Source organism: Oreochromis aureus, linkage group 7, assembly GCF_013358895.1.
Source record: "Oreochromis aureus strain Israel breed Guangdong linkage group 7, ZZ_aureus, whole genome shotgun sequence".
In the NCBI taxonomy this organism is placed as follows: domain Eukaryota; kingdom Metazoa; phylum Chordata; class Actinopteri; order Cichliformes; family Cichlidae; genus Oreochromis; species Oreochromis aureus.
The window spans coordinates 3,638,874-3,649,052 of NC_052948.1; the positions used below are offsets into that span (position 1 = coordinate 3,638,874).

The 10,179-nt window shown below is 39.7% G+C and overlaps 1 protein-coding gene across 2 annotated transcripts; it reads right to left on the reverse strand.

Moving 5' to 3' along the window:
• Nucleotides 1–139: 139 nt before the first annotated feature.
• Nucleotides 140–10,158, reverse strand: ttc38 (tetratricopeptide repeat domain 38). Of its 2 annotated transcripts, XM_031725981.2 has the most exons (14): nucleotides 10,001–10,158; nucleotides 9,454–9,531; nucleotides 9,262–9,343; nucleotides 8,229–8,400; nucleotides 6,931–7,104; nucleotides 6,184–6,259; nucleotides 5,736–5,855; nucleotides 5,534–5,593; nucleotides 5,274–5,312; nucleotides 3,576–3,657; nucleotides 2,987–3,152; nucleotides 1,629–1,788; nucleotides 1,130–1,203; nucleotides 140–769 (listed from the first exon to the last, which is right to left on the reverse strand). In XM_031725981.2, exons 1-14 carry the CDS (start codon nucleotides 10,028–10,030, stop codon nucleotides 682–684), a joined length of 1,401 nt encoding a protein of 466 aa, XP_031581841.1. In that variant the 5' UTR covers nucleotides 10,031–10,158; the 3' UTR covers nucleotides 140–681. The 2 variants fall into 2 exon arrangements, with proteins under 2 accessions (XP_031581841.1, XP_039471447.1); XM_039615513.1 differs by lacking the exons at nucleotides 9,262–9,343; nucleotides 9,454–9,531 and having other exon boundaries at nucleotides 10,001–10,135.
• Between the last annotated feature and the right edge of the window lie 21 nt (nucleotides 10,159–10,179).

Sequence of the window (10,179 nt, forward strand, 5' to 3'; positions counted from 1 at the left end):
AACAGCTGCTACTCAATTTAGCCCAGTGGAAATCTTTTTACAACAATGTAAAAGCAATTTCAAAACCATACCAAGCTGCTGCTGTACAGTAACTAAATAAATTAAAGGACTTAAGACTGTTTATAAACATACCACAGCATTAAAGCAGCTAAACAGGGTTGTGGGTTTTGTTTATTGCTGAGCATCACAAGTCAAGATCCACTGGTAGTAATGATAATCATCATTTGAAGCCCTGATAACCTAAACAATCAATATATAATATTTATAAAAGCAAATGTTAGTTTATTTGTTTACATACAGAAAGTGAGAGAAGGCTCATTTAAAACAGCATTGTTAACATCGTTTGCAGTCTAGTTCTAGCTTCAGTGCACAGCGCCACCACTGTCATGTAATATAAGTAATAAAAGCTCTCATTAGAAAAATGGAAATATGGGAGAAAAATTAACCATTTTTGGAATGAATAATATTGCAGAAATCTGAATAATTACATTTTACATATTTTTTCATGTCAAAATTCAGCTTACAACTGTGTATTCATTATTGAATACATAGTAAGAAAGGACTTAGTTCTGCAATGAGATTTGTATGAAAGGTTTCCACTGTCTTAACATTCCAAGCTCTTGATCATTAAGTCTTTTAAACCCACAATGTTTTTTTGTATGGGTACTGCTTTGTGCACCTCTAATCATGAAGTGCAAGAGCTTTCTGCATCAGACGATGGGTCAGAGGGGAGTTTGGCCTCACGGCATCGCGCTCTACCAGAAGACATCTGGGGAAATTCAGCACAAGACAGTGCAAAGACATGAACACAGATTCAAAGAGACTACAGGCTGAGAGGCTAAGCTGATCAATAATGAAAGTATAACATGGTGTACAGACATGGAATGTCAGTTACATAATAGGAGCATGAAAGCAGCGCGTGCTCTGCATGCAGATGGAAAGCAGTTAAAGAAAATCGGAGTGGACAGCAATCCCAACAAAACTATGTTGGAATTTCAGTGTTTCAGTGACTGAAAGATGGGTTTTATTTCCCCTTACACAATCTTCCAGCATGTTCTCATGCAAAAACACACTGATATTGGGAAGAAAAAAAAAAAGCATGAAGCCTGAAATCCCTGCTGTTCCTCACCTTCCCAGTTTCTGGTGGTGCTTATTCTCCGATTTCATTGCAGCATGAATAAGCAGCTGATTAAACAGATCCCTCTGAAAACAACAATACACAAGCACATTAGACACAAACCTCTTTCAGTTCTAAAAAGATATTCTGCATTTTGTGTTAGACTATGTTACATTTTATGTAAACTGTGACGCCTTAGAGAACAGTTCTCAGAACAAAAATAACATACAAGAGTTCATTATTCATACACTGATGCACTGCACTCCACATTTTCACACTATCTGGTATGTTCATAGATAGAAAGACTGCAGCTTTTATGCACAACACTCCTAACCTCTGACCCGTTTTTACAGCATCAAGGATTTCAGTTTTGCTCAAGAAAACACAAAGTATGAGCAATGACATCCAAAGATAGTAAAGCCTCGAGGCTTAAACATTCTCAGCAGTTCACTAAGAGAGCTGCAGTTTGAATTGATTTTCTTTAACAGTTCATAAATTCTTTGAGACTTACCTGTGCATCACTGCCACCTATGTCTACCATGCGATACCGTAAAGGGTATAGCAGCTCCACAGCTTGACTGTAGTTACCCTGGTTGTACTCCAGCATAGCCTGGCACATTGGTATCCCTACAGTCCCGGCCAGCTGATGCTGCTGATTGTCTCCTGGCTCCCTGTGCAAGAAAGGCATGGTTTAAAAAACGAAACAACTGTTCTCATATAAGGAGCCAAAGATACAGAGTAACAAGTTAAAAACTGTTAATGCTGCATCTCAAAGAAGGTATCTAGAAATCCAGGCATCTGGTTTGTCTTGCAAAAAGTATTTTAATTTCATTTACTTTCAGAGAATTTAAGCAAACATAAAAGACACATTCTGGAAAAAGACACTCTGTGGCTAGTAAGTTTATTTCTACAAACATTTTCTGCTGAATTGTAAAGACACATGAATGTTTCCCTCTCCTTTATCTTTTGTGGTAGTTTCTCTTGTGACAGTCTCTCCATGTGTGATAGCATATTTGTGTCTAAATCTGCCCTCCTCACACAAATGGAGACGAACTGAACAGAAGCGAGACCAGTGAAGTGAATCTAATATTATGTGAGTTTAAACACTTGTTATGTTACTGTAAGTGCATTAAAAGCTTCGAGAAGTGTTTGTCCATCTGAAATGACTTCAGAGAATGACTCTCTTAGGTTTGTCTTTGGGGGGGAAAAAAAAGGTGCTGCCGTTGCACTTATCCAAACTTCTGCAGCCCAGTCTCCTCCCTACAGCAGCCAATCTAGAGGGAAAGCTGCAAAGACATCTGAGAAGGATTCACTTCACTGTCCTTAAGCTTTCTCAGATTAGCAAATACTCTGAGTGACTGCCTCTGACTGTGTAATTACCATATGGAAATATATGGATTAGTTTAAACTATGCAATCCTCCAAAAACCCAGGTAATAAAAGTAATATGCTAGATGTAATTGATGCATGCAGCGTTTGAACATGCATGCAGCTCGTCTAATACACTCAAAGTAAAGCTGCGATGGGGAGAAAATTACATTTTCTTCCTTAACTCACTTTCAAAGAAATCCAACACGTCTTAAGTAATAGTGAAAGCATGACAGCTTTAAGGACTGGTTTTAAATGCGAGCTGTTCTGTGGTTTGTAGGCTCAACAAAATGAAGAGCGTAGGCCATTATAACCACAGAATTCCTCAGAGGCATCTGCTACAGAGGGAAGACCCTCTCTCTGACTGTATTCACACTCTATCTCACATCCTACGCTCAGTCTTGTCTCTGTCTCCATTTTACGTAAGGCTTGTGTTGTTCTTATGTAAGCCTGACAGAGTGTTGAGGTGTGCAGTGAAGAGAAGAAATGGCATGAAACTTACTTTGCCAATTCCTGAAGGCCCTCCAGCAGACGCCGGCTAGTCCCGCTCTCTTTAGCTCCCAGCGACACCATAAGGAAGTGGAGGTCATTAAACAAGGTCACGTGATCGTCAGTGTGAGGCCGAGTTACTTGGAGCAGCTCCTGCCAACGCTCCTTCACACACACTCCTGAAACATGCAGAAACACAAACACGCTCATACGTCTTGAAGGCTGCATAGTCAGCTGTAAGTTTCTCTCTAAAACAGAAGGAAAAAAATGTGGTCAGAGGTTCTGTTAATTACCTTAATTTCCAACAAAGCACTTTTGAGGTTCAAATTAATGAAGTATGGCAACTGAGATTATCTCACCTCATTAGCAGTTTCACTCAACACCATACTGTCTTAAATTATCTTAAATTATTTGTTCCAGTTGCCCATCAGCCCATTAGTAACACATTAGGAAATGCTGCAGCATTTTCACCACGCCAGCTGGCATCATTTTAAACATATTCTATGAGCACAAAAAAAATGCATTACTCCTGAATTTTAATCAGAGTGTGATGAGTGTCTTCTAAGATGTATTTTTAGCATGCAGTTTGTTCTACATCTTACCGTCCATTTCCAATCTGTAAAGTAATGAACAGGCATCTACAATGTCCAACATGGCTCCTGAGGCCTTACAACGTCTGAAGACCTTAGTTGAACACAACACACTGTCATCACTATTCATCCTAAGCACCAAAGGACACACACAAGTTTACATGCACTCGTCACGGACATGAATGTCATGGTCATTTTGGCTCTTTGTTCTTTTTCCAGGGTCGACTAATTGTAGAGCAAACATCTTTACTGACTTTAAAAAACAAGAACTGGGCCACATACATACATATACAGTATAGAGCTAATATTTGGCTAAATGTCCCTTAAGAAACCAGTTTGGATGCGTGTTTAGGATCACTGACCCATTTGTATCCAAGTTTCAGCTGTCTAGCTGATGATTTAAGGTGAATTTGAAGAAGTTGGAGGTGGTCCTCCACTACCACCAGTACCACCAGCAGGAAAACAGCCCCAGAGCTTGATGCTACCATCACCTTGACTGACAGCTGGCAGCGTGTTCTTACCTTTACTTCTCCAAACATTCCTCTTCTCATTGTGGTCGAACAGCTCAATCTTTGTCTTATCTGACCATAAAGGCATTTGGCTTGTCTATGTGGGTTCAGTTCAGTTGTGCTTGAATTTTGGAGCCGGGGCTTTTTTTCTCGGTTCATGGCGATGCTTCACTGTGGACGCTCAGCCTGGTGTTCCAAAAGCTTCCTGTTCATGGCAGGATTTTTGACAGTTTGGGTCTTTTTCCAGATCGTAGCGAAGCTGGGACATACCTGAATAACTTACTTATGTACAATAGTTTGAAGTTTGATGATCTTAGAATTTCCAGTTGTTTAGAATTAGCTCAGAGAGACCTTTCCAACTGGTGTAAATCTTTGCCATTGTTCTGAGTATTGATCAATTCAATGAGTACTGTCGAGCAAATAATTTTCATACATGTAAAGAGAAACCATCAATTATCAGATCTTCACCCTGTCAAAGTACCAGACAATGTGCAACCTTCAGTATCACTTATTAAAAGACTTAAGTGAGTGTATTTAAATATTTGAGCCTGTATGTATGATTCTGACCTTTGATGGATTAGAAACTAAAAAACTAAAAAAAACCCTCTAAACTAAAATCAAACTTTTGAGCCAAATTCTTGTTTTTAAATCATCAGAGGTGAATCCACCTAACACTTCAAAGAAAGTCAGCCAAAAATTACCATGACATTCGTGTCCATGATGACTGTACAGAACGTCTGACCACGTTGTGTACCGTTTAGAGAAATAAAGTAAAAAAAAAGAAAAAAACGAGATGCATGTTTTGCTGAACTTTGCTGATGTGAATTTCAGCTAAAGTGATGTAAGAATTTCTTTTGCGTTCAAACTTTTAGCTGGGAAGTATTATTCTAAAGGTGCAGGACATCAAAGAGATGTACTTTCAAATTGTCTCTCCTATTTTTGGAGTATCACAAAAAATAATCCGCTTTGGCTGTTGACACTGAAACGAGTGTGGGTGGTTCCTTGGCTCTGACATATGAATATGGATTTGACTTTCATTTTTGTTCACGCTTACCTTCTTGACTCACAACAAGCACATCAAACTGCATTAGTCTGCGTCTCTTGTGTAGTGGTGTATGCGTGACTCCGTAAATTACTAAGTGTATGTACTCAGACAGTTATAGTATTAAAGTTTTGATGCAAACTTTCAACAGAAACCAACCTGAGTGTCGTATATTTGCAGAGCAGCTTCGTGTTGCCTCTGTGGAGGAGGTGAGAAAGACAAATTTGAATAACTTGAGCACTGAGAGATAGGCAACGCAGATAAATTGAGTTGCCCAGATGCAAACACAAATTAATCTTACAATATAATCAACCCCAGACTTCAAATTACCTATGGGAGACAATATCATAAATACATTCTCCACAAACACTGTGACTGCCAGCTTTCTGCTTGACTGAAAAAGCCATTATCATCTTTACCTTCTCGATGAAATATAGAGCCCAGTGCCAATAGTTATGACTGGCCAGCATGTCAGATACCTGGAATTAAACATTACAGATTTCAAATACTTTTCCCGGGGCTGTTTTGATATGTAATATAATTCAGTCGTCTATGGAACTCTAACAGATTACTTACATGCAATTAATCAAAAACAGAAAAGAACAAACAAAGTCGTCGTACCTCCCAGTCTTTCTCTCTACTTTCCATGAACTTCAAGCCTTTGTCCAACTCTGCCTTCATCTCACAAACATGGGCTACAGAGTGGACTGACCAAGCATCATCGGGAGTTAGAGCAAGCCCCTTCACAAGAGAGTTTACCGGTTTGAAGCAAGAAGAAGTGATGAACGCGTTGATAAGTAACTAGATCTAAAATGACCAATCCAAAATAATTACATTCTAAACACTCAACATGTTCCCCAATCTTTTCAAGTGACCCTCATATCATACTTTGTATGCATTACATGCTGAGTTTTGAAGGGTCTGCTGTTTATTCCTGTAGGTCTTTGACAGCAAATTACTTGCCGAGTTGAACTAACGAAATCAGAAAAGGCACCCAGTGTCCAAAACACCCTGCTACGATAATGGCAACAGCATGAATAACGGCTTATAGCAGAGAAGAAAATCTCACCTCCATGGCTACTTTCTCAGCCTGGTCATAGAAACGAGTTTCCAGGAGACCAAAGGAATATAGTCCTTTTAGGTAGCTGAGAGCAGGTACACACACACACACACACACACACACACACACACACACACACAGCAAAGCAAAGCAAAGCAAACAAATAAATACAAAAAACCCAGATCTAATATGGTTTGTTTGAGACAGTGAATTAACAAACAAGCTGCACCAATGCACAGTGGAATGGAAATAATTACATTATTTAAACTGTGAATCATGCAAAGCTACTCTGGCAGAGTGAAGAAACATCCTAACAGTTTGAAAGCATACATGCACACTTTAAACACTAAAATACTAAGCACTGCACAACTACTTACTGTAAACAAGCCTCAATAGCTTAGATCAGGGGTCTCCAAACCCAGGCCTCGTGGGCCAGTGTCCTGCAGGTTTTAGATGTGTCCTTGGTCCAACACAGCTGATTCAAATGGCTAAATGACCTCCTCAAAATGTCCTGAAGTTCTCCAGATGCCTGGTAACGAACTAATCATGTGACTCAGGTGTGTTGACCCACGGTTATATCTAAAACCTGCAGGACACCGGCCCTCGAGGCCTGGAGTTGGAGACCCCTGGCTTAGATGCTGTATGTTTTGCAGGCTTATGCATCCATACTGTCCCAATGCATGGCTTCAATGTTTAGACTGTTAAACAAACAAACAAAAATAAGCATCTCTGGTTACATTAAGCTGTCTTTTGCACCTGGACAAAGGCATGTGTGGTTTCCAGTGGGGAAGCACCCTGGCCACAGAGTCCCTCATTGGCATTTGGGCTCCCATGTAGAAATAAGTATCATGTGCAAACTTGAGGGCCAACATATCAGTTGGGTGGTCTAGCAGAATATCTTCCCATACCTCACAGGCTTTTGGAAAATTTCTACAAGACAAAAAGAGGAAAAAAAGAGCGAGTTCAGGGAACGTTGATGGGCACCTGGAGAATCACAAATGTCAATATGCTTTGTGAGCAGATTAGAGGGACCTGAAAAGTATCGCAAAGACAATAGTGAGAGCCAAAATGGCTCCTCGATATTACAGTATAGCTGACTATACCCTGGGGAAATAAGACAATGAATATAAAATTCAAATATTACTTGCTAGACTGTGAGCTTGGCACACAATACGACAGACAATCTGTAGTAAGAGAGCACATCACATGAGGCCAGGAGAATAACTTAGGGAATGAATATCACCTGATAAAACAAAAACAAAAAAAAAACACTTGTACTTCTGTGTTATATATAAAAAACCACAAGTTCAACCTATTTCTTCTGGCTCAATGAAACTCATTTCTACTCCAACTTCAACTACAGACCTCAGTGACAGATAAGATTCAATATGTAAAAGTCTCTCTTAGCATACAACTCTCTGAGAATGATTAAGTTACTTCATTTTAAAGTCATTATATCAGGATTTTGTACAGATTTATAACAGAAATATTTTGTTACTATTAAATAATTAACCCTTAAAATAATTTTGATTAAACCAGTTTTGTGCACATAAAAACCTTTTGCAGTGTGCAGGGCTCTTGGATAAGGGATGCTAAAACTAAGCAAATTGTATGCTTTTAAAAAATAAGTGTTTATGTGCTGTCAATTATTCAGATTTTTGATTTTAAATTTGTTATGTTTTGTTATTGCAGAAATAACAATCACAAACATTTTCAATCAGTATCCTGTAAATTCACAACCACTTTGAACATTTCTGACACTTTATAAATCCCCTGTAGGGAAATTACTCTCTGCATTTAAGCCATTCACTCATTGAAGCAGTGGGCAGCCAATCCAGCGCCCGGGGAGCAGTGTGTAGGGACGGTACCTCAGGTTAGCTGTTCGGTGGATTTGAACCCCTGACCTTACGATACTTGGGAGAACACTTTACCTACTGAGCTATCTCCTCCCCTAGAACCCAGAGAACAACTGGGTTTGCTGACTGATACAGGTTTCAATGAAGTACGGGCTGCTTTGGCGTCTCCTGCTGTGGCGATCTGGTTCTGGACCTTACCCGTGTGAGAAGAGCTCCATGGCTTTGACATGGAGTCTCTCTCTGGAAGTGATGTCCTGGCTGTTGGCAAGTTCCACCGTCCTCCTCACAGCACTTGACAGACGCTCATCCAGCCTGGTGGAGCTTGTTGTTGCCACTAGCTCCATGCCTGTACTTATCACATGCCCCATAACTACAGGAAAAACAAATAACAGTTGTCTTTTCTTTCTGGACCTTTCCACTGCTGCAGTTCTCATGGGGAAAGAATCACATGCACTTGTAAAGTTTTGCCTTTGGACTCAAGTAAAATATTACAAAGGTCGCCCTAAAGGAGCTTCTTGGTCCTATTTCTGTTTATTTGCAACATGAGATGAAAATTAAGAGGTGTTTATCTCGACTGTGTGCCCCCGACATGAATGAGTGCAAGCACCCAGCATTTTAAAGGGTGTCTATGGTGTCCACAAAATTAATAAACATGTCAACTCAATGCTTCCTTTTTTGTCCAAGACTGAGTTTGAACAAGGACGCCAGCAAAAATAATTGTACTTATCATTAATTTATCCAGACTGCATACACCTTTTGTTTATCATTTATTTAGTATTGTCAGCAATGTTAAACTTGGAAGACCTCAAATTGTTTCTCTTATGTAACCAGACATTTGGATAATCAATTTGTGTGTTTACAGCAGCTAAACTAAAAAGCAGCTTGCAAGTTCTGAGGCGAATCAATAAGTGTTGAACTTGCACAAAGGAGGGTAGATTCATTTGCATGAACAACAACTAAATGCTTGATCAGAGCTCAAACTGACAAGCTTCCCAGCTACACCTAACACTGAAATAATCTGAAGTGACTGACCTCTAACATGTTTATTTAAAGAGTAGTGGCCACATTTAATTGTTTTTCCTGGCAGTGTATAAACTAATCAGACATCTCAGGGTTTCTTTGGTCTTATTTTGTTGTTGTCCTGCCTTCTAGCCAGAAGCCCTAAGAAAGAACTCCCATATTTATCAGAACTTGTATAAAATAACAAATAGTTAACGCCATAGATCATTACCAAAATTTGGGTCAGCTGCTTGGACAGCAGAAACACATCCTTCAATTCCTCCCAGGCTGTCATCGTTCCTCCATTTCACATACTGGGGGGTTAAAACACAATTTAGACCTTAAACAAACAGCCTCAAACACCCACGGTGTGCAAACTGCGTGTGCATGCGGAACAGGTGTTTTCGCGTGTTAAGTATGCTACCTGCGTGAGTACGGCGTCATACATTTTACAAGCCTCATTACTGCTGGTGGACAATATAAGCCCCTCCGCGCTCCATGCCTGCAAGGAACAGGAACACAATGGTGTAGACGTCAATGCTGCGTGTCAGTGTGTAAGCCGTTTGTATGACAAACATGCTGCGTTGCAACTTTCAGAGGAAGAGGTTAAAGATTCATCGAGTAAAGGCAGCAAATTTCATTTCAGCGTTACCCAGAGCTAAAGTTAATATACTTGTTATTGTAAAAGTTCCAGACACGGTTATCAATATTGGACATGTAACTTATCAGCATTGCACGTTATCGGGTTTTGCCTGCTTTATGCCCCTGCACGAATATTTTTCTGTAAACTAACAGTTTTGTCCCAGCGGTCTTTTTTTTCGCTTTTTATCCATATATCTCATTATTTGCAAACTACTGTTTCCCAATCCTTACTGCCACTTAGTTATTGCAACAAATAAAGAGCAAGTGTCGCTTTTTCTTCATGTTTCATCCTTCTTTAAAGTTTCTTTCTCTCTCTCCGAGGCACTGACCTGGCAGTCCCTGAAGCTTGAAGAAATCATTTCTAAAGTTTCAGCTTCTCCACCTATTCGAAAAAACTGCTGGTGCGTCAACCTCTCGGTCAAATTAAAGAAAAAAAAAAAAAAATACCGAAAAAAGAAAAACGGGCCGGAAGTTTCCCCCCCTCGCTGGCACTCTTTCAAAATAAGTG